General features: G+C 47.4%; 5 protein-coding genes across 6 annotated transcripts; 2 read left to right on the top strand and 3 right to left on the bottom strand.

Moving 5' to 3' along the window:
* Positions 1-416: 416 nt before the first annotated feature.
* On the bottom strand, positions 417-7,075 carry DFL_004262 (uncharacterized protein; the record flags this gene model as incomplete). Of its 2 annotated transcripts, none has more annotated exons than XM_067633326.1 (8): positions 417-704; positions 764-2,960; positions 3,016-3,558; positions 3,619-4,805; positions 4,866-5,186; positions 5,242-5,603; positions 5,682-6,243; positions 6,377-7,075. In XM_067633326.1, the coding sequence occupies 8 exons, from the start codon at positions 7,073-7,075 to the stop codon at positions 417-419; spliced, it is 6,159 nt and encodes a 2,052-aa protein (XP_067491506.1). The 2 variants fall into 2 exon arrangements, with proteins under 2 accessions (XP_067491506.1, XP_067491507.1); XM_067633327.1 differs by having other exon boundaries at positions 6,455-7,075.
* Positions 7,076-13,864: 6,789 nt separating this feature from the next.
* On the top strand, positions 13,865-14,585 carry DFL_004261 (uncharacterized protein; the record flags this gene model as incomplete). Its single annotated transcript, XM_067633325.1, has 3 exons — positions 13,865-13,940; positions 14,000-14,076; positions 14,151-14,585. 3 exons carry the CDS (start codon positions 13,865-13,867, stop codon positions 14,583-14,585), a joined length of 588 nt encoding a protein of 195 aa, XP_067491505.1.
* Positions 14,586-14,989: 404 nt separating this feature from the next.
* DFL_004260 (uncharacterized protein) lies at positions 14,990-16,565 on the bottom strand (the record flags this gene model as incomplete). The annotated part of the gene is made up of 4 exons (XM_067633324.1): positions 14,990-15,433; positions 15,491-15,869; positions 15,934-16,357; positions 16,442-16,565. 4 exons carry the CDS (start codon positions 16,563-16,565, stop codon positions 14,990-14,992), a joined length of 1,371 nt encoding a protein of 456 aa, XP_067491504.1.
* Positions 16,566-17,416: 851 nt separating this feature from the next.
* DFL_004259 (uncharacterized protein) lies at positions 17,417-19,183 on the top strand (the record flags this gene model as incomplete). The annotated part of the gene is made up of 3 exons (XM_067633322.1): positions 17,417-17,796; positions 17,871-18,764; positions 18,826-19,183. 3 exons carry the CDS (start codon positions 17,417-17,419, stop codon positions 19,181-19,183), a joined length of 1,632 nt encoding a protein of 543 aa, XP_067491503.1.
* A 1,285-nt stretch (positions 19,184-20,468) lies between these two features.
* On the bottom strand, positions 20,469-23,672 carry DFL_004258 (uncharacterized protein; the record flags this gene model as incomplete). The annotated part of the gene is made up of 2 exons (XM_067633321.1): positions 20,469-23,372; positions 23,436-23,672. 2 exons carry the CDS (start codon positions 23,670-23,672, stop codon positions 20,469-20,471), a joined length of 3,141 nt encoding a protein of 1,046 aa, XP_067491502.1.
* Between the last annotated feature and the right edge of the window lie 68 nt (positions 23,673-23,740).

The following is a 23,740-nucleotide window of genomic DNA, read 5'->3' as shown; positions in this document are numbered from 1 at the left end:
TACAAAAAGACACTCGTACACTGGACAAAAATCGCAGAATAGGTATACCACTTTTCAAAGCACTTCTGTACAAACATTAAAGTGAAAAAAAAAAAAAAAAAGTAAAAGGGAATCTTCAAAGGTCAGGTCAGAAACGAAAGTCGCCTGCTAATTTCACATTTTTCCGGAAACCCCCCCAGTACAAAAGAGCGAAAGGAAGTAAAAAAGAAAGAAGGGACAGCAACATACACAGAGTAAGTACGCCAGGCTAAAGCGGTACACCCCAGACAGCGAAAGGAAAAAAAAGAATGATTATTAAAACGGTAGCAGTAGCAAAAAGACACCGAAAGCCCAGGAAACCCCCTTGTAAACAGACGGAGGCTCTTCATCGACACCTGACTTTATCGAGAATTTCGGAAAGAACAGAAATTTCAAAATCAAACATTTGCAAAAGGCGCCTCATTAATCTCACAATCGTCGTAGTCCTCGCTTGGAAAATCGTCCGTAACCGTACTATCGACCGCGGAAGCATTACTGTTACTTCTGGATGGACTTGCTGACTTCGCAATCTGCAGTCGTGGGTCGGACTCGAGTAAAACTCTGAGGGAAGACAAGATGGAAGTAATGGATGAACCGAACGCAAGACCGGACTCCTGTGGGCCGTTGTCATCGACGTTGGGAACGTTCTTCATGATCGATCGAAGATAAAGGGTCGTGATCGAGGACTAGTACAAAATGTTAGCATCCCTATATACCAAATGTAGGATATTGATAAGCCACATACCTCAATCCGAGTAACAATATACTCCACAAATTCCAAAATTCTTGGATCTGTGCCTCCTTCCTGAATCTTCTTCTGAAGTATATCCTTACTGTATTGCCCGTCGAGGATAAATTGCGACATAAGCCCTGCCGAATTTAGCTGAGAGCAAAGCTTTTCTAGCCTCAAAGTGCAATCGTAGAGCGGCAGGACCATCTCTGGTGTCAATCCAGTCTCCGATGGTGGGCTCTTCTCGATCAAGGTATCGGATTCTCTACCAGCCAACGAAGGCGGGATCATTAAGGAGATGATTTCCGGATTTTCCAAACCTTTCAGTTTCTTCTCGCCTAGCGGCTTGATAATCCAACCATTCGAGTTTCTCAGGGTTCTCAAATCATTGCGGATAGAGTCCTCGTACGTGACATCACCGAACGAATCGTTCGGCTTGCTCGCGGTAGCTGTTTCCTCTGGTGGATACAAAGCGTCTACCTTCTTCAACTCCGTAAGGTAATCCATACTGACCGCGATCTGTCCACCGTCCGCAACACCTTCAATACGAGCAGCACGATTCACCATAGGTCCGAAGTAGTCCATACGTTTTGTAATAGGATCTCTCTCGCACACAGGTTGTCCAAAGTGAATACCCATGCGGACCGAAAGGCCCCTATACACCAAACTCTTAACGCCGTCCCCATCACTGGCCCAAACCTCAGCGCACTGCTGCGAGCGCAAAATCTCAGGTGGCCAAGCTTCATACGACAAAAGCATTAACTGAACGTTGAAGGTCCACAACAGTGCTGATGTTACTGTCGGGAAAGCAACCATAAAGGCGTCACCTTCAGTCTTGACCTCGTATCCTCCGACCAACCGTAGCTGTTCTCTCATGATATCGTTATGCGACTTTATGGCTGATCTCATGGCAATAGGGTACGTTTCCCAAAGCAGAGTAGAACCCTTGATATCAGTGAATACCAAGCATACATCGACTTCAGGCGGTGGAATTTCTCGGCCGAATTTGCGCCATCTTGAGTCGTCTTCCATATCACCCTTGCGAGGTCGTGCACCACGTTGCCGCGCGTCGTCGTCCATACCGGGAACAATGGACGTACTTCTTCCAACACGTCTGCGCTGTTTAACGAGACCACCGACCTCAACAATCATGACCATGATTTTGTTGGTAGCACCGTAACCAATCGCGAAATCTCTCAACTTCTGAGCCGCAAGCATCAAGTCACCCTTCTCCTGGTTGGCAATATACACGGCTGTCTGATAGCTCATATGATCCCAAATCTCTTTGCTCGCCAGGATCAAGAACTCGTCGGCCTCTGTGATCTTCCACTGCTCAACGGACGGGCAAGCCTGGACGCTTGGAATAAGCTGTAGATAGCCAAAGGCACGCGATATTTCAAGGTGATCGTTGACTCTACCGCTTCGCGAAACATATCCACCAGTATCTCGAATGCGTTCCAATTCGGAGGGCGATAATGGATCATGCTTCTTCGTCAAAAGCTTGTACTCGCCGCTAGTCTGAACGAGCAATCCCATGGCATCACCAACGTTGGCAACATACATGTCGTGTTCCTTGATATAAACGAGCGCAGAAGTAGCGCCAAGCTGAATATCGTCCCTCGTTAGATTCGTCTGGACTCCAGAATTTGTGCCACGATGTCTGTCGCGTGGGGAATGAGTTTTTTCTTCATGAGTTGCAAGCCCAGTTAGCAATAACTCGCGGTTCATAGCAAGGAAGGCTCGACGTAGTGCAGCAGCTGGAGTTTCTTCAGCACGCAGCTTTCGCATTTCTTCTGTTAGGTAGAAGATTGTCTGTTCTTGCAAGAACTTGGCGACTTTGCTACCGCTGTGAGGCAGCGTCTGTCCATCGTAGAAGCCGAAAAGGACTTCGTCTTCATTTCCTCTAAATCGTGGTACAACCATGTCGATCATCGACAAGTGCTCGCTTCGACCAAGAGAGTCCGCCATGCCGTACATCATATTCTTAATTTGAGTTCCTGCTGTTCTCACACGACAATCCTCGGATTGGTCGGGGAAAGAGGGATTCGTTGTAGTGACATCCATGAGACCGAGCACTCTCAAAGATTTGAGAGCGTTGAAGTCGGTAAAGCTCTGCTGCTGTTCTCGGAGGCCATTAGTTGCAAAGTTTGCCTTGATTTCGAGCCTTCTGTTGCCAGAAAGATTGAGGTATCGTAGCTCCAAATTCCAATTCCTAGAAGCTTGTCAGCAATCTTGAGCAAAATTACACCAATCACGACAATACTCACCAATTCCAGTCGTAGGGCCAGTTAGAGATATTGTATTTGAGTGCATTCGATCCAACGTCCAGAACATGAAGCCGTCTTATCTTGCCTAGTTCGGCGGGGAGGGTTTGGAACTTGTTAGAATTGAGATGTAAAACCTTCAGACTTGAGATATGTTCCAGGTCGTCGGTTGGCAAGCTAGTCAATTCGTTCCCGGACAGATACAGCTCGTTGAGCCATACTAGTTTAGTCAGTGCGCGCGAAGGAATATCGTAAATCCGGTTGTACGACAGGTTCAAGACCCTCAACTCGCTCAATAGTGAAATCTCATCAAACACTTCGTCACCAAGTCGATTGTCGGCCAAGTATAGGAATCGAAGGTTCGAAGCGAATGTGTTAGCTATCCTACTAGAAGCAGTCGAATCCTTGCGAGATTGAGGCGTAAAAGTCCCAGTACCGACTACATTACTGACATCAGAACCTTTCGATGCTACCGATGCCTTTCTGAGGGCATTGTTGACTGAAGCGAATGAACCCTTTCGACTTGTTGCATTCGGACTCCCAGTGCTAAGAAGCCCATTAGATGTGAACTCTGACGTTTCGTAGATGACTTGAAGTGGGCTATACTCATTATTTTCAGTGCTCTGCGCGGGGTCACTTGCAGGTTGGGGCTGAACCGCGGGCACCTGTGTCGTCTGGAGTTTAGGGAAGGCGGTAAGGACGTTGGAAGATAGGTTGAGACTCGTAAGACTGATCATAGACCAAATTTCGGATGGCAGTTTGGCAATGTCGTTGTCGTGAAGGTCGAGTACGCGCAAATCGATAAGCTGGCCGATTTCGGGTGGGAGGGTAGTAAGATGGTTGCTAGTACAGCTCAGTTGAATAAGTTTCTTCAATTTACCGATTTGGGAAGGAAGGGAGTTGATTTTGTTTTTATCTAGAACCAATTTCTCAAGATTCGGCAACATGTCACAGAAGTTATCCGCCAAGGCAGTCATCTTGTTATCCGATAGATTGAGATAAGTTAGGGTGGGGGTGATAGATTTGATAGTAAAGGCTGTCACTTTGCTGCTATTGAGGTGCAAAGTTCGGATTCTCTCGAATCCGCAGGTGAAAGACGAAATCTCATTATGGCCCGAATAAAGAGTTTCGAGTCGATCTAACTCTCCAAGCACGTCCACGGAGATGAGGTTGTTGTGCCTGATATCAAGCTCCTTCAAAGCTCGAAGCCCTGCCAAACCAGCAGAGAGGTCCCCTGCAATCTGGTTATGGGAAAGAATTAACCTTTCCAAGGCCTTAAGCGAACCGATTTCCTCTGGTATTTCTTTGATTTTATTGAAGGAAAGATCCAATTCAACAAGTGTAACAAGCTTCGAAACCAGTGGCGGGATTGCAGTAAGGTAATTCGACGCGACGTTTAGGCCCCTGAGATTGTGGAGCTTTGAGAACTCCTCAGGTAGCTCCTTAATACGATTGTTAGCCATCTTCAGGGCTACGAGGCCCTCGTGCCTGTGGAGTTTGGCATTTCCGAGGTTCTTGAGTCTGTTGTTGGATATATCCATATACGTGAGTCGTGAGATATGGGCAAAGCTTGATGGCAGGTCCCAGGCTTCATTATTGCGGAACTTGACTTCCTTTAAGTTTGTACAGGCTTGAATGAAATCCTGGGGTACCTGAAGGGAGAGATTACGTGACAAGTTCAACGAGGAAATTTCGCTGGTCTTGTGGTAGAAAGCAATCGGTATAGTGAGCAGATTCCGGCCGCTAAGATCAACGTGGTTATATTTATAATTGCTGAAGCCGGTGTCGGGATCCTAAAACGTGGAAAATTGTCAGTCTTGAAAGCTCTCACCACGTGAGATAGATGACCATACCAAAGAGTGGCCGCTGACACGCGAAGGGAGGAATGTAAAGCGGCAAAGATAGCTGTTATCCTCTCGTCCGATCTCATCGACTCTATCTTCATCATTATACCCAACCTGTTCCAAGAGCTTTTTCTGCATTATCAAAGGTCGCTCGTTGGGGCCTAAGATTCTGGCAAGCTCTCCTTTACGTAGTATTATAACGTAGTTTGAGAGGTCATCTTGCAGGAATGACTTCTTCCCCAGCTGATGTAGCAGGTCGGTAACCGTTGAATTGATGTTGGATGAAAGCGTCGTAAAGGAACCATCGACACGGAAGACTCGAATGCAGAACTAAATAGCGATTAGCTTTCAACAAAACCAAGCTCCTGATTCTCCAAAATAGTACCTGTGATAATGATTGTTTTCGGAGTATTTCCTCCGGGATCTCTTCCACCTCTTCTTGGGGATGAGCTTCAGCAACCTTCTGCTGTCGACCACCAACAGCCCAACTGTCGGGAGCATTCCAAGAACCATTGGTTTCCTGCTTTTGCTTAGATTTCGAGGCCTCGGCGATGGAAGGATGCGCCGGCGCCGGCGATTGGGCGACAATACCATCCATATTCGTCAAATCGAATATGTCAAGCAGGTTCCCCGTCGTTTCCGGTGGCATGGTATTGTGATATTTGCTAGCGTCTTTACCGAGGGGCTTTTCGAACGAGTCGCCGCGTTTCTTCGTCTTACTACCCGATGGGGTTGTATTCCCAAGGGCTTTTCTATTGTTACCATTCCCAGGTCCATGATAATAATCCGGGAGGGCGAAGATTGCTGGGTTGATATTAAACTCACTGGTAAGTGGCGCTGTTGTACCACGCTTTGGAACTTCTTGGCGCATACCACGGGCGGAACTTGGTACTGGTTCCCCGACTTTGATGCTGGGGTGTCGGTCTTTGCGCGGTGCTACCGGTGACATGGTGTTCGCATCGGGTTCCTCATCCTTTGCTTTCTTATCCCTACCCTTGAGCATCCCTTTCAAAAACGAGAGTTTCGTCGCCTTTTCACCACCTGACGACGTGGAGGCCGCAGTGTGGCCTGCTGCGTTCGAGATCGATCCCATGCCTGAATTCAAACTACGAAGGGAGGGCGAGGGAGAGCTCGCCCTCGGCAGGTTCGTTGTCGAATTACCATATGATGATGAGAACAAGTCCCTGCGGTGCTGAGGAAGCTCCCTATCGCTGGCTCCACCATCGTAGTCTCTACCAGGGGAAGGTTTACCGGGTGTCTTTCCTTTCTTGTTGAAGAAGTTGTGGGCGGAAGATTTAGGGTCGATATTTTGCTCGTCTCGATGGTACCGATGTCTATCGTGGACTAATTCGGGTTGAATTCGAGCCTCGCCGAAGGTTTGGATATCCTAATGATCCCGTGGTATCTAAATTAGCACAAAAACCGCCCTGCGAACGAGCGCACACGCAAAAAAGTAAACGCCGCGACTTCAAGGACTGATATATAAAGGAACGCTCAACAGTATGCGAGGTCCTACTCACGTTGGCGTCCTGAAATAGGAACGGTACAACGTCTGAAGATGGGGGCTGGGGGGTTCTGGGTCTAGGAGGATTATTCACCGGCGCAGTAGGAGCATGATGCAGCTTATTTCCAGGAAGGTTCGTGTCAGACTGGCTAACAGGGATTGTGCTGGAATGCTGCGGGTGAGGGTGCTGTATAATGTTGTGATGACCACCACCCTCGGCATCGCCAAAGATGCCATGCAGCTTCCCGTTGAGCCTCTTTCCTAACGAGGTCTTGGAACCGGTTGAAGAGGCCGTGGTATTTACCGAAGCCACCGACGGTCGCCGGTCATCCCCAGGGGTGAAGTAGCCGTCCATCGAGTTTCCTGAGTAGCTAAAGTCCATACTGCCGGGATGTCCACTCCCATTGCGGCCCGCCTGCGGAGAGTCGTCCATGTTCAGAGGGCTGAATATATCGCTTTGTTTGAATTCCGGGGAGCCGGAGAGTTTGGCCATGTCGTCCAGAACCGAGGAGACACCACCAAAAGAAGAGTCGTGGGGGTTGCTGCCGAAACTAGAAGAGTGGTGGATGGCCTTCCATGTTTGGCCAGTAGGAGAAGCTGACGGAGGGGTTTGGGTCAGGGTTGGATTGCTGCTGCTGTACCCATTAGCGCCGCCGCCTGGACCCTGCAGGACCTTAAGGTCCCTTCGATGATCTCCGAGGGGCGCCATATTCATGCCATATGGAAAAGAGGAGGAGTCCTGACTGTCTTCCCTACTGTGAAAGAGCGGTTGGTAGGGGAAATAGTTGGAGGCATCCGATGAGGAAGAACCGGGTTTTTCAGAGATGGAATTGGTTCTGTGGATGGCGGTGGAGGAACTGGTGTTGGGATTGGTTGATTGTTGGTGAGCTTGGCTCCCTGCGGGCGGATACGCAGACCCGGGCGAGATATTGTGCGATTCCTGACGCTCGACTCTGTCCGAAAAAAATTAACCTGACTGTCTCGCGTAGGTTTGATATTCGACGATAGGAAAGGAGGAGAGAAAGAAAAGAAATGGGAGATTGAGAGATAGAAATTAAAAAAGCAACGAGGCTGAATGAAGGCAGAGAGGGGGGAGAGGAGGGGGAGATTGCAATATGTCTTATGGGAGGACCAATGCGGATATCGAAGGATTGCTAGCGATATCGAGTGCAGCAATATCACAAGTACCTCTACCAGCACATACCCTCCGGCTTCAACTTTGCATGAGCACAGACAATAACAGCTGTATCGAAATGGTGACAGTAGCAATAATTATGACGATGATAATGAGGGTATCTCGAGTGTGAATAATGCATCAGAGTAATTGCGGATCAAAGCGTTTTCTTCAGAACATTCCACCGCGTGGAGGGGATAAAGCCACATGGGAAAGATATAGGTTTGTAAGTACGTAGCAGCATGTAGCTAACTCACTAGCTAGCTCTTCGGATGATATCAGGAATCTTCAACGGCAGCGGGGGATAATAACAGCCTCGATAAGAACCTGTGCCGTTGGGCTGCGCTGGGGCCACACGCCCAGACCCGTTTCAGATGTTCGATGGATCCGATGTCGAGGCTGGGATTCAGAACCCCCTCCAGTCATGTTATGTATATGCCGACGTAAACCCTCTTCGTCCAACACAGCTGACGGGGAAGGGAGCTTGCTATCCGAGGGAGGAAAGAAGGGAGGGGAGCAGTGGTAGCACACTCAATATGACTGTGGTATAATCTGGATAAAATATATCCGAGATCTCGCGAGGTGAGTGCAACTTTAATTTCATCCTACACCCTTCTCTCTACCTCTCTCTCTTTTCAGGCTGTCCTTTTCTAGACGTTCCAAATAGAGATACCCTCTCTTTTTTCCTCCGCTTTTCGACCATGATCCTGGGACCTGTTTGAGATATGTGTTCGGAGTATGCAAGTGGGACGGATGAGGGGAGAAGCACGTCCCCGTTTGAATCTCATTCTTTTCCATTTCGATATTCATCCGGGTTCTGCATTGCATATATTTACCCGGGTCCTATCTTTAATGGAAGGCAGACCCTGGATAATGCCTGAGCGATAAATGCATTGCATTCGAAAAAAAAAAAAAAAAAAAAACTCCAAAAGCATGCATTTCGTGCATAGCATAAGGTATATGCGTGTGGAATTTCTGAGGGTGCTCGATCGAGCCAGTCCTATTCGTCTACAGCCGTACAAACACCCCGAATTGCTAGGAAAGCAGCTAGCCATGTATGTCGTAGACGAACAGGAAACCCTTGAAAAAGTCCGAACCGAAAACGAAACCAAAACCCAATCATATAATAAACCGATTGTGCAAGGGACGTAAAAAAGCGAGTATTTAAAAGACATACCTAAATCTCGGAGCCGATATCTTCAAGTCCTTTTCACTCGAGCTCCCCTGCTTTCCCCTCGAAAACAACGACGACACATTGAACGCGGCAAAGCTACCGTGTCTACCACTCGCTGTTGGCGTAACAGAGCCAGCAATACTGATGGAAGGTCGAGGTGCGAAGCTTTGGTCTGGCGGAAAAAATGATGTCGGCGAGTCCAGATAACTCTGATTCCCTTGGGATAACGCCGAGGAATTGGAAGATATGCTCAAACTGTGTGCGTGTTGCCCTTGGTGAGGCTGCGACGCTGGATGGGTATGTTGATTCTGAGCATGCTGTTGTACCAGAGGGTTGGTGGTTGTCTCGAGGACGGGAGCAGATATGAGCTTTCGTTTGCCCGACATCTTTTCTTGTCTGACTGCAGCTGTCCAGCTCTCTCTCTCTCTGGAGGAGCCTCCGTATAAGGTTTTCTGAACTGAGGGGGGTAAGGTTTTGAGGGCGGAGTGTATGTCTAAATCTGGGCCAATCTGTATTTCCTCACACTCTGATCCGGAGATTCTGTCCTGTTGGTCGCAGAGGATTGAAATAAAACGGGGCCAACTGAGGGGAACGAGCGTCTTTGCTTGTTCAACGGCAACTTCGATATCGGTCCGGTCAGAATTCAACTTCCATGTAGAATGTAGGCAGCTTGGACGTTGGTTTGCAATTAATTGGCGTGTTGCTGCTGGTATCGATATAGATCCAAGTAAATGTGCTATAACGGCCAGCTATGCATACGTTAAATCCAGTCCAGCAGAAAATCCAGGAATCTGCAAGCTACGGTAAGTCGTGAAGTCAGTGGTCTCAGTTGGCAGGCAAGTCGATCCCCGCGGATTCGTCCTAGTATGCAATGCTGTCCGCCCTAGTCCCAAGGATGCACTCGTTCTGTCCAACAGCACAAAAAGGCCTAAATCTGTTCTGTCCACCTCGTCCGACAGAGGAAAGAAATTCGCAAACGTTAAAAAGACAGTCCCTTTGTCGAGGAGAGTTATGCGGGTGATGTAATATCCATAATTCTAGTGGTTAGTGCTGCGAGATCAAGGGACGTACGTTGCTTTACGTTGCGTTACTTTACGTTACAAGGTTGGTTGAATTGAAAGTTGTGATAGCAGGCTATATGTGGGAAAGAGAAAGAAATGCTGGGAGTCGACTGTATTATTAAACCAGAGTCATCAAGCGCATGCAGTTATCGCGCTATTAAAGTCACAGCAGCAAGCAGGATTAATATTGCTATTCGGAGTTTCTATCTATAAAAAATCATGTTCGGTTTCATAAACCCTTTCGGGCTGGTCCTGCGAGGTTTCTGGAGGGTAAAAGCATACATAGAAAACTTCGGTCCTGACTAGCGGAGAAAAAGCCGACCTCGAAGCAGGCCCTGCAGCAGCCAGGGCGCAAAACGATGGAGAAATGCTGCGCTTTTAAAAGGAAATGAAGTCCCGGCACCGTCTTCCCATGCAATTGCAGGTAAGGTAGATTCTTCAGCTGAACATTTGTCTCACGTAGGTGTATGTGAGTACCGTCTAAAGTGCATACATTTCTTGATTGTGCAATTAATATTGTGCTGCTGGGTTATGGCAAATGGGAAAGATGGATTCCAAGTAGTCGCGATCCCTTGTCTAACTAATCGTTGCATATCTCGAGAGCTGTACATGTCTTATACCTGCACGTGGAAATCTATAACTCGAGCCATGTAATGTACCGGCATGCAGGAGCGTCGTCTCGAGTAAATATATGGGGAAGCCAAAAAACTAGGCTGCAAGCACCCATCCCACCGAACAAGCAGGTCTAGCGATATCAAAAGTGGATCCCCTATCATCACGATATCAAAACGGACGGTTTGAGACACTTCCAGGGTAGCTCGATGCTAGCACCTTACTATCGGTAGTGCTATGTAACAATCAGCCAGCCCGGCCTGTGAGCTCGCTCGCTCGCTTGTGTCCAATAAATCCCGGAGATCTGGCCACCTCGATCGAAGGATGCCTTTTCTCGGCAAGAGCGAGACGAGGAAATCTTTAGGTCAGCTCTTTCGTTCGTTCGTTGTAGGTAATGTGAAAATGTAAGATGCAAGTTTTGGGCAAATATCCCGCTTGCCCGAAAGTTGAACACTGGAGGCGAGCTGCTGCAGATGGTCTAACAGCCTGTCGGTATCGAATCACCGTCTCAGCTAGCCGAAACCCTTGGCGGCCTGTCCGAAATGTTGGAAGGTACCCGTCGACAAGCTTGCAAGTTTCTTCTTGTTTTTTTTTTTGTCAAATGGGAGTGACGGGAAGTTCAGGTTGGGATCCGAGCCAATTAATCTCCCGATATGTGGTTCTCGTCGTGGTAGTTGCTTGGAGAGGTTTCTTTGGGGCCCTTTATATGGGGAGATGATACTATGCAATCTCAAAATCATGTGTCCTGTTCCCGTCGAGAAGCGGATCTTCTCGTTATCACACCCGATTGGAACTTCAACCACCAGGTTTTCTACCCGACGAAACGCCCAGCAGAAATCTCCGAGGGAGGTTTGGCTGTACCGTGCAATATACAGACACAATACGGCTCTAAATGGTCCAATATCGGTTAATTTAGCCAATTGGGTTGCTGTGTCGCGGCGTCGGCCACGCTGCAAGATATATATATAATTCAAATGTCGAGTGTTTAAATTCGATGGAAGACAGGGTCGCTCTCTCATGGAACCCTGGTCATCTATATATTCACCCTCTTCTCCTCCCTCTAGGTAGGTTCATGAATCCTTCCATTTATCATCCCTTCCATCCCACAGTGAATATCCTAAACCTCATGTTCCAGAACGTAGAAGCTCAGCTATATTCCGACGTCTACACTTCCCTATTCCAACCCGCATGCATAAATATCCGAATGGCCCCATACGATACGTCCCTATTTCCCCCTCGGCCGCACGCGTATCAACCCTACAGAAAGGGGTGCATACATAAGCAAGTAGAAGTTAACAATAAAACTAGAGCAGCAAGTAGTACGGGATCTGGGACATGCAGATCAGCCGATTAGAGTTCTAGAATGCGTCACGTTGATACTTTTATCGCCGACGAAACGGGTATATTTTCTTTTTTGGGCAGTATCATACGACCTGAGTGTATACTAAACGGATTATGAAGGAGGATATACCGTACCTAGCGCGGGAGCAGATGCCGGAAGGAAGTTAGGGGTGGGATCATGGGGACTGGTGGTGATAGTAATAATATATCAAAATACTTGGCCTCCAGCCCCGACGTACTATATTTGTAAAAATAACGCTAGGTGTTCTAAATACGTACGTATAGTCGTGTATATCTAACTATTAGCTGGTAGGCTTGAAACGACCAGACGGCTGACGGGACCGAGGCGAATAGCCATACAACTCGGTGGGACTGTTGGAATATAGATGCCTACGGAGTAACATGGGATCCGAATATAAGGCCGAGATTTGTTTCATGTTCAGCCGTATGAAAGCCTGGGGATTTTGCCCTTCTCGGCTACGGGTGTCCCTGGCCGGGAATACAGTAGATTTTCAAGATATCCGAACTTCACACATCTCAAATGCGCATCTAGTTAGTATACTATAACATACTTGCCAGATCTGGTCGCCGCCGGGGCTATAGCTAGTCTAGATGGTTTAAATTACGTGCTTCAGCTGGAATGAGAGGAATAGATTAGTAAGAAGCTTTCTTTAATCTTTGCACTAGCTACGGTGATAAAATCATTCAGATCGAACTCTTAAAACATCTTCGAATAAACTTGTTAGCCCCGAAGAACCCTATATATATATAATTAATGACATATGTCTCTAGCTTGAGCACTGTGGATATCCGGATCTAGTGTTATAGCTCTACGATAGGCTTCGAACTTGGAATTGAATTGAATTGATCAATGCTTCGAAGCTTCTCTTGGTCTCGTAGCTCGTGGAATTAACCTCCTCGAATTCGAGCTAGCTATATATATAAGTAGCTATCAGGTTTTTCAAAGTCTTCAGATCTTGAATTCATGAAGTAGCGCCCCTACGTATTCCTTTTCACCGATTCGTCTAGCATCCAATCCGCCATCTTCAAAGATATTAACTAGACTCTTAAGCCTGAGCCACCACTAACAACGTCTCCATTAACATCCTTTGGATGCCAATGATATCATTATAGATTTAATTTACCTCTGCCATTCACCGAACTTCCTCGTCCTTATCGATATTACTAACAAACTTCGAACTAGAATGATTAATAACGACCATCATGATAGTTGTAGATCTATAGACTTGAAACCAGACTGATTGTATAGAAAAATGCTTGACAAGGTGGTAGGTTGAATTGAATTTACAGATTGGCAAATATAAACTTCCCCTTTTATTTTATTTTTTAATAATGATTTTCCAATCGAAGTCGAAGTGAGATCCGTACTTTTCTGTGATTTCCAACGGCCGTTCGAACAGCTCCGGTGCACCCCTGCTCACCCGGGCCAAGTCCCTCGCTTAAGCAAACCAACCACGCAATAGACCAGGGATCCCCCATACAAAAGCCACCACGCCAAAAAAAAGACCCCATGCTGTCAAATCTACCGCAGCAGCAACTCGAATCCATTCATCCACCATCATGGCCTCCAGGCCCACATCCCGCCGCGCTGCCATCTTCATCCCCCGCGACTCCGACAGCAACGACGCACTATCCTTCCACCTCGACATTAGCTAATCCACCTCACCGCACCATATCTAATCCCAAAAATCAATTATCATAACTCCCGACCATCACTGCAACCGAATACCCGATATCGTATAACAACCGGGATTCGAATCTCAGCTGCTATAAACTCGGATCCTGAATAACCTACCCCCTCTCCATATCAACCTCCTCACCAACTGCGTTCATTACACAACTCCGATCCCGCTCAGACCGCTCAACGCGACGACGACATAAATATACCGCCAATATTTTTTGTCTCGGGCACAAACCTTCAACCCCGCCGATCACCTACCAACGTCACGTTACTCGGCGTATCTTTATATCCTCCCTTACACCGACCTCTCGAACGTGTTCTTCAACCTTCAACTTTTCTTCTTACCATCTCCACCCACCATCTCCAATCGCTCATTCGTTCCTTTACCAAGCATCTGGCTTCAAGCTAGACAGCACATTGTGCGTACCTAGGATATATCAATGTACGTCGGACAAGGATTTCCGATTCCCTCGCTCTTTGACCTCGCGAAGCGAGTTTGTATCCGACATATCAATGGTATTTATACCTCCCTCCAGACCTGCCGTTCCAATAACACCAAACTAACATAAGATTAGTTATCGATGATGTCGGAGACCTTCCCTACAGCGTCGTCAAACCAATCCTTGCGCGAGTCGAAAGTCCCGATAAACTAGTACGTTCCCTCTCCACCTCCTCCCTCGAAGGAGCTTTCTCAAAGGAACCGTGCTAATTATTATCGAAAAATAGAAAACAATCCAACAAAACTGCCCACAACTGGTCCCCGAAATCAGCGAACTCTGGCAAGACTTCATCTGCCGTGACATCGGTCCAGAAACACTCGACAAGTTCCTAAACGCCTCCGGCTCGGAAGAAACCGTAAAAATCACAGATTGGTCAGCTCTGTACTTCAAACTACGAGAAACAAAACTCACTAAAGAAAAAGCACAAGTTGAAGAATTGAAAAAGGCGATGAAGAAGCATAATGATAAGAAGGAGAAACGACAGATTGGGTTCGCGAATGTTAGGAGGGAGGATATCGGAAAGTTGAGGATGTTGGATAAGGGGCGAAGTTTTTCGGGAGTCATGAGTGGGAGAGTTGGTAAGGATTCTACGAACAAGGTCTTTAGGAACGCGGCGTTGAATAAGGCTTTGATCAAACCTGGGAAGGGGAGGTTCAGCTAGATGGGATTGCATGCATACTTTCTACGAGATCGAAGGGTATCATTGCTGAATTTCATTGTTATTAGCGGTTTATATACGGAGTCAGAAGGTTTTTTATGGCATCCTATGGGGTATAGTGGGATAGATGGATCTGTTTGTATAGGATATGGGGCGTTGGATCAGGCGTTTTAGATGGGATTTTTCTAGTATTGATAATAAATTTCTTTTATTTTTATTTTTATTTTTTTCATCTATTTGATAACGCACCCCCCTAAGTGATTATATTCAATCGGCTGCCATAGTATACTAACAGCAATAGCAGGAACAATAGAAACAAGGATAAGGATAATCTAATAACAAGTCTTCTAGTCTGGTATGAAAACATGAGGGCTTACACGGAATCATCGATCTTGAGGTCCGACAGCCTACTCACGACCTGCACGATCGATCCCTTCCAGATCAGAAAGCTGTCCTTTTAATTCCCGGAGCTTAGCGGGGGCGACTCCTATTCTTTCGATCGCTTTGAGGGCATCCCTGGCTGCAGATACCTTCCCATTTTGGATTGCTTCGGTGAACCTCAGGTATGGTCCGGGAAGGCCCTGTGCCGCAGGCGTACTTGGCCCGGGAGCAGCGACTGGCAAATCAACCGTAGTAGGAGCGGCTTGTCCATCGACTTCACCCTTCTTCTTGGCAACATATCCCGTACCGATCTTCTTTTCCTTCTTCTTCTTTTCCGGAGCCGGTGGAGGCGGGTAAGCCAGTTTTTCAATTTCCTTGAATTCTGGGCTGTTGGCGTATTCTTCCCTGATTGGGTCGAGGAGCTTGTTGAGTGCCAGGGTTGTGGCGACTTTTAGTTCTTTAGGTCCGATCTTTTGAAAAGGTTAGCAGGCAGTTTTGTAGAAGTATCAGAGAGGGAAAGGACATACGGTATCGGCAATATAATCCTCCTTCAACTTCTCGATAGTCTCGTAAACAATCTCCTGACCGTCCTTCTCGATCACAAACCGTGCCTTCCCGTCTTCAGCTCCCAATTCCGAAATCGGTATTAACACATACTCGACAAAAGCAATGACACCGTTTCCTTCAACTTCTTTAGGTGCACAGACGGCCTTTTTCAGTTTCTTCTCAACATCGGCAGCGGAGTCTAGAAGGTCAATTTTGGAATTCGGATCCGATGCTGACATTTTGCCGCCGGCGAGACCGGGGACCATTGGGTTCATCAGGTGGGCGCGGGTTTTATAGCCCAGACTTGGGAGGTTTTCGACCGCTAGGGTGAATATTTTACGTTGGTCGACGCCACCGAATCTTTCCTTCGGTTAGCACGGTCCATTGTCACTTATAAAGCAGTAAGGGGAATGGAGGAACGTACTGAGCATCGACACCAAGATGCTCCTCATCCAACGCCTGCATCAACGGGTAAATCAACCCGGACAACAACGGACTGGCAACCTGCTTAACCACCTCCGCGCCGGCCTTCTTCGCATCATGTTCCGTCACAATACTCGACAACCTAAAGATATCCATAATATAGGCTTCACTCTTCTGATAACTCGACCCGAATACAAATCTCAACTTGTCAATACTGACACCGATGGATTTTAATACGGATTTTACCAGGAATTCGTAGTATTTGGCCCGATGTTGGACTAGTTCTATGGGTGCCTTCATATTATCGAGGAAAGCGTGCAGGTCGGCGAGGAGGATGGTGACTTCGCAGCCGGCGCGGAGGAAATGCGCGAGTTTGGTCATGGGGACGAAGTAGCCGCAGTGGGGGCGGCCAGTTGTCGCCGTGCCTGTTTACCATTAGTACTAGCGGTATAGACTCGGTATAGCTATTGGAGAGTAGAGTATAAGGTGAGGAATGAGGGAGTAAATACCCCAGTAGATCTTGAGGGGTCGGTTCTGTTTCTCGATGACATCGGCAATGATATCTTCGCCCAGGACTTCCTGCAGGTTGCGGGTGATCAGGGCGATCTTTTCTTTGGGAGTTAACGACGCCATTGTTTATGTCTCTTTCTTAATTGTAGAGTGGCACCGGAGTATGTAGTAGATAAGAGATGTTGGACCGGCCAATGGATGATGAGAGTCGCAGAGTTTGTTGGGTTGGTTGTGCGATTGAGACAGATACTAGCTAACCATAGCTACGTTGGTTGCGGGGTGTGGCTCAAATTTGGAGGGTTGATTTGGAGTTGTTGTTGCATTTAGCCACTGTCCATATTATCTTATCTGATCCTATAATCAATCAGATCTAATCTACTAACACCAGCCACCTGTTAGATGGGCGGTGCTTATTAATGCGATTGTTGTTTCGGTTGGCAGTTTTTACAAGGTGTGGCGGTGGCGCAGCGTTCCAACAGCGCGAACACCCAATTTTCCTCTTCTTCTCTTAAGTTGAGTTGAACTGCTCTTGCTCTCTCGCTTCCATTCCTTTCCATCATCTCAACTTCCTCGATCAATAATCGCCCAAACCATCGACATCTTCTCCTCTGCGCGCGCGCGTACTTACCACCATCTCCGTCCTCTGCTCCGCTTCACATCTTGCATTCATCGCCGTCGACATCTTCATCATCCAAATCAAACAGCTTGTCGAAAGAATCGCCCTCTTCCGAGCACCTTTCCATCGCAAACCACTTTTTGTTTGTTCTGGGTCACGTTTCACGGTCATTCGCCTGACCTTCAAACCTCCACCCCCTAGATTCCCATCTCTCCCGTTCATATCATCACTATCTCTATCTAATTATCCTTCCTTCCTCTTCTTCAAAAAACCTCCGACTCGAAATACCTCTGTTTCTTCTCGAAAAGAACATCAAATTCCGACTACGAGAAAAAAAAAAAAAAAAAAAAAGTTCACCATGACGGTGCAACTGCAGTCCGGCACTCCCCTAGCGGAGCAACTATCCGCCTCCGTCCAGCAGAAGATAGTAGAAATCGGCTGGAGTTCCGACGGCGAAGATGCTTCACCGCTCAGCGAGTACATAGTACTCATGCTCGTAAACGGCAAGACCGAATCACAGATCACTGCTGAATTATCCGGGGATCTGTTAGGTCTCGGACCGGAAGATGAGAGTGTGAAGGTCTTCACCAGTTGGATGTTTAGTGAGCTGGCTAGGTTATCGAGAGAATTGGGGGCTGGGAATGGAGCGGCGCCGATTGGAGTGGTTGATGGGCAGGAGAGTGGTAGTAGGCCGGATGAGGATATGGCTGATGATTCGCACGAGGCGTTGGAAGGAGTGTATGTTTTTTTCCCTCATCTCCCCTCTCATATTATTATCGAGTATCGCAGACTAACCTTCTTTTTAATTATAGCCCAACCGGTCCGAAAGCCATGCGTCATCAGAACCAAAACCAGAATCAGACCCAAAAGCAACGGAGACCCGGTGGCCTCTACAACCAGATCCAGAAGAACATGGACCGCTCCAACGATCCTCTCAGACGGGTGCCTGGCAACCGAGGCGGCGATCAATTCAGAATACAAAAACACGACATGCAGCGTGGTGGCCAGCGCCCGGGCTTCAACGGACCTCAAGGTGGTCCGATGAACCAGCGCCACATGGGCCGCAACCAGCAAGGCGGGCACATGCAGAGCGCTTATATGAACGCGATGAGCAATCCGAATATGGCGCAGCAAGGGCAGTTCGGACCGATGATGATGTCACCGGAACAGCAGTTTCAGTTTTTACAGATGATGGAGCAGCAGGCGAGAATGATGGGGATGATCGGTCCGAACGGGTTTATGGGTGGACCTGGTGGCATGCCCGGGCAGGAACAGCCGCAACCCGGAAGGTCGCTGTTCGATCGGGTCGATAACACGCCCAAGAACAATAACCATCATAACAAGCCGAGGCAGCAGCACCAGCAACAACAGCAGCAGCAGGCGGCCGGTGGCGATACGGAAATGGGAGAAGGCGCCGAGGGCGCAGGAGAGGATGCGGCCGGTCAGGAGGACGTCGCCTGCAAGTTCGGTTTGAGGTGTACCAAGGCCGATTGCGTGTTCGCCCACCAGTCCCCCGTATCGGATCCGAACAGACCCGTGGCTTTCTCCGGCGAAAAGTGTGCTTTCGGCATCAACTGCAAGAACAAGAAGTGCACATCGTCGCACCCAAGTCCCGCGAGCGGAGGCAGCAAGCCACAACAAGCCTTTGAGCAACAGGATTGCAAGTTCTGGCCTAACTGCAAAAACCCGCATTGTCCATTTAAACAGTATGTTTTTACTTCCTACTCTATCATACATATACAGACAACTAACTTTTTACCTTTCCAGTCCCACGAACGCCGCGATGCCCCCCTGCCGCTTCGGCGCCGCCTGCACAAAGCCCAACTGTCCATTCACGCATAACCCACAAACCCTGGACGTCCCTTGCAAGTTCAAGCCTTGTCTAAACCCGCACTGCACGTTCAAGCACGAGGAAGGACAGCAAGCCGGAATATTTGAGAATAAGATCTGGACACCCAAGGCCCACGTCTCGGAAAGGAAATTCGTGACGGATGAAGAAGGAGATGAAGAGTTGATAATCCCGGGGCAGACGAGTAGCAGTGAGAGCAGCAATGCCGCACCTGCTACTGCGGCGTCTTCCTCGCAGATTATTGCTGCTGGCGGGGAATTTGGGACCGATCTGTGAACGCATGCATGACGCATACATCTCTGGAAATATCAAGATGGAAAGAATGAGAGCGAAAGGGATATGATAGTCAGGAGGAGGAGGATAGAATGGAACACACGCAAACAAAAACAAAATCATCATATGAATGAAACAAAATTGACGGATGATGGGTTATTATCATAAAAGGGGGCTTGCGGTGACGACTTTTTTATTATCGTTTTTTGTATAATACTAGTATTATTATTCCTACTATGCGGCAAAGGATGGCGTTTTTTTATTTTCCATGTTACTCTGGTATTTATTATGTACAATAGTAGTTTTTTTATAACGCCATCTGCTCTGCTCTTGCTCTATACTTAGGCTTTGGGGGCATGTATACGATATCGATAGGAGGCTACCCAAGTGGTATAGAATCTTAGAGAGAGAAGGCGACTTTGAGAATTTTTACGAGGGAGGGAACTATGATCTGAACCCAAGATGAATCAATTCCGACGTAAACTCAAAGTACACCTAGCTACATAATCAATATCTAGATACCTCGGGCGGAGAAGCCTCAACTTACCCACGATCAATTCGTCAATCGAATTGTATATCGTAGGCCCTCATGACGATATCAACGCAAATAATGCAACAATTAAACTCCGGAATGGGGGTGGAGAGCCTACGCCTCCTGTTCTTGTTGGTGGTAACGAGATCGAGAAACAGGAGATAATGATGATGATAAGAAAGAAAGAAAATAAAAATCAATTTCATTATCCGGTTTGGCCCTCGGAACGTTGGGGTCTTTAACTTCGCCTACGGCACCAATCTCTTCGCATCTGGACAATGGACCGGAAGGAATCATGGAAATTGAAGCTCTACCCCTCCTTCCCAGGCATGCAAGATGACAATACTATGGTAGGAGTAATACGGATCATAGCCGGTGATACGACTCCGAATAACCCTGCTGTTGGACCGGGGATGTTTAACCCGCTAGGCATGCTGGCAAATCAGTCGGAGAGCATTATGGGTGGTATATCCGGTCGTGCGAAACCCGAGGAGAAAAAATCGGGACAACCGATTGTAGTTATTACGGCGTTAGGATGTGGGATTGTTGTTTTGTGAAGAGGGTCAGGTCGAAGAGGAGGGGGGTATAGAAAGGTTCAGGCGGGGTTACGTGGGGATGGAGAGTGGAATTAGTATATCAAAAAGTCTGATCATGATGTTTAAAATTGCTTTTGATGGTATATGGTACAAGATTCTATATTAGATCGGTGGTAAATATAGTATGATGCGCGACTCTAATAACTCCCAAAGATGTTGTTTATTTGTTCTTCCTCTTCCTCTTTTTATCACTCTTCCCAGCTCTACCCGTGATTTCAACCTTCTCGCCGCTGGTAACAGGAACGGCAGTTAAAGACTTCCTTATCGTCCCCGCCCAGGTCACAAAGTCTGTGAATAAAGCGGGTTGTGTCCCAAATTTCGCGTCAGTCATCCAATTCACCATTGTTTTTGTGAAATATAACTCTATGATTCGTTCGATCCAAGATTTATCGCCGGCTACTAATATCCTGGAGATATATAAACTGCAATGACTGCATGATGCGGCGTGTTCACGGGATTGCTGGGAATTCTGATTAGATTGGGATGATTCCTGGTGGATTTGTTGAAGGATTTCGAAGGCGGAAGATGGGGATGTGAATGTGGCTGTGGCTGTAGTGTCTTCTTCCTTATCTTTTGGTGATTTTTTCTTATTGGATTGTGTTAATGATTTGAGAACGCTATGAGCATTACTGCGAACGCTGGCATTGCCCGTCTTTCGCATAGCTTCAAGACAAGGAGCAATAACTCTGATCTTCTCGTCGCAGCTTCCATCTCCCTTGACGTATATCTCTAGAAGTTCTAGAACTCGGTTTTTGAAATTTACGACCGATTCTTTGGCTGAAGCTCTCTGTTGGCGTTTGTTGGGGGTTTTGCGGTGTTTGAAGATTTTGGAGAGTTGTTCGTCGACGAGGAGCATTTGATCGTCGTCCATGGATTCGTCAGAGTCGGAGTCGGAGGCATCTGGGTTTTTGGAGGTGCCCAGGGCTTCGGCGAGGGCGGCGTGGAGTTTACGGGTTTCTTCGTCGAGGGGTTCGTCGTCTGCGTCGTCATCATCCTCGCCATTGTCGTCGTCGTCTGAGGATTCCGAATCTTCATCGTCATCGTCATCATCTTCATCGCCGTCGTCTTCTTCGTCCGCGGAATTTTCTTCTACGTCGATAACTTCCACGTCCGAGCCTTCTTCTTCGTCGTCGTCGTCCGAGGAACCAGTGTCATCCATAACTTCATCCTCATCATCAATATCAAACAACTCCCTCTGACCTTCCTGCGTTTCATCGACAACCAACGGTCTCAATAAAGAATCCAAAGCAGATGCGCTCAAAGAATCCGCAAAAGACTTGAATACCGTTTGCGACATCTTCTTCGCCAACACCGAAGGTTTAGCAAGAAATCCGAGTAACAACTCGATCAGGATTTCAAGGGAGTCCTGCTCCTCTTCTTCTTCGTGGTCGTGGTCATGTTCTTCAGGTTCATGCTTCTGGCGTTTATGGCGATGTTTATCCTCCTTCTTTTCCTTTTCTTTCCTCTCCTTGCCGATTTTGTCGAATACCAGGTGGAGATCTTGGAGCATATCCATCGCATCGGGCTCGCCGTTGAAGAGTTGGAGTAGTAGTAATGAATACATCAGTGCGAAGGCATATCTTCTAGAACCAAGAGTTGGGGCCTTTTTATCGAGTTTTGAAATTATTTTGAACACTTTTTCAATTTCTTCTGAGATGCTTTCGTCGACGGTTGTTGCAAATTCGTCGGTTGATTCTTCTCGTTTTTGTTTTATTAGCAAAACGGCTTTGGCGGGCCAGACGGTGGATTTGAAGTTGGGGTTTTGGAGAAGTTCTGATAAACAGCTAGAGAGTCTAGTTCTGAAGGTTGCTTGGGTTGTGGCGGAGAAGGCGAGGTCTGCGGAGAGGTTTGATTTAATGTTGAAGTGACCGTATTCGACGAATATATTGATGATTTCGAATACGCAGGAGCTCTTCGGGGTGGATTTGCTGCTCCGGATTATGGAGAGAAGTTGGTCTGCGGCCCACTGTCTGGATTTTTCGATGGATTTTGAATCTTCGGCCGCAGGTTGCAGGATGAGAGATTTGAAAAACTGAACGATCTCTAATTGACCCTGCTCGTCTGCGCATGAGAACAGAGATTCGATCACTTTGGTCTTTGTGAAGGATTCGAAGTTTAGACAGCCGTTGCGACTTAAGAGACAAGTAAGTAGAGTTGGTGCTGTCGAGGAACTGTTCTCGGCTTTGGATTTTATGACTCGCAGGGACTTTTGGGCCGCTTTGTGGAGATAACGTTCTGGCGAGCTTAGCTGATTGATGAAGCATTTCATAAGGTTTCGCGAGAAGAGTAGGAGTATTGTGTCCTTGTTATCAAAAGTCGAGATGGCTTTGTTGAATACTAGGAAGCCCCAGAATTTACGTTCATCCGAAGATACGCTAGAGAAGAGCCCGTCGTTTACGACTGCCTGCCAGAACTCTGGGAAGGAAGCGATGTCCTTTTGGGGGGTATCGGAGGTGTAGAATTCGAATATTGCGTCCCAGACCCATGATAACCTTGCGTTCCAGCTGCCCTTCTGGGATAGTTTTTCACCATCTTCGTCTTTTCCTTCTGATTCTTTTAGGAGTTTGGCTAGTGTTCGGAGATAGGCCTTTTCGAACGGCGAAGACCGTTTTTGGAACCGGATGTTCAGTTTTTCTAATGTCGCCTTATGCTTTTGTAATAATGCGATCCAGATACCGATACCGTCACTGGATTTGATAAGTCCAGACTTCTCCAGTTCGTCGCAGGTAGCTTTGATGAGCTCCTTCTGCGAACTTTCCATCGTGAGCACAGCATTTCGAATAACCAGACAGCAGGATTCCCGTAACCACGGTTTTTTCTGCGCCAAAACCACCAACTGTGTTAACACCGACTGCCAATTCGATATATCCGACTCCTTTGTGAACAACAGTTCTGTTTCGATTATTGCTTTCAAGCCGAATAGTCGGCCAAAGTAAAATCCTCGTTCCTCTGACCTTGAAAGCCCACCGGTGGGTTCAGTATGCTCCACGATAAGTTGGACGACGGATCGGAAGGGTAGGTTGGTCAATAGTGGGTCTTTTGGATCGAGGAGGCTGTAGATCAACTAAATGGCCCCAGTTAATTTAGTAAAATATAATATTTAACCAACAAGAGAGAAGGTTCCTACCTCTACCAGAGCCAGGGAGAACCCAAGACGACTCGAATCATTAGCACTCGTTAGACCTTTGATCAATCGAGTTAAACAGTATTTGACAGTTTCGTCGCGGTTTTCGGTGACGTTTCGCAAGGCAAGGTTGAGACGTTTCGCAGCCTCTAATCGTTCATTCTCGTCGTCCTCTGAGAGGCCGGCGAATTGCTTGCGAACCTCGGGCGCCGGGAGAAAATGGGTGGTAGTTGGCGCCATTGCTTCTTAATGTTCTTGTCGATGGTTTTGGTTGAAGCAAACAAGGTATCTGCGACCAGAAATTTTTT

This window comes from Arthrobotrys flagrans (genome assembly GCF_004000055.1).
Source record: "Arthrobotrys flagrans strain CBS H-5679 chromosome Unknown unitig_0, whole genome shotgun sequence".
Lineage (NCBI taxonomy): Eukaryota > Fungi > Ascomycota > Orbiliomycetes > Orbiliales > Orbiliaceae > Arthrobotrys > Arthrobotrys flagrans.
The sequence above is the reverse complement of the archived record's forward strand: the minus strand, read 5'-3'. Positions and strand labels throughout refer to the sequence as shown.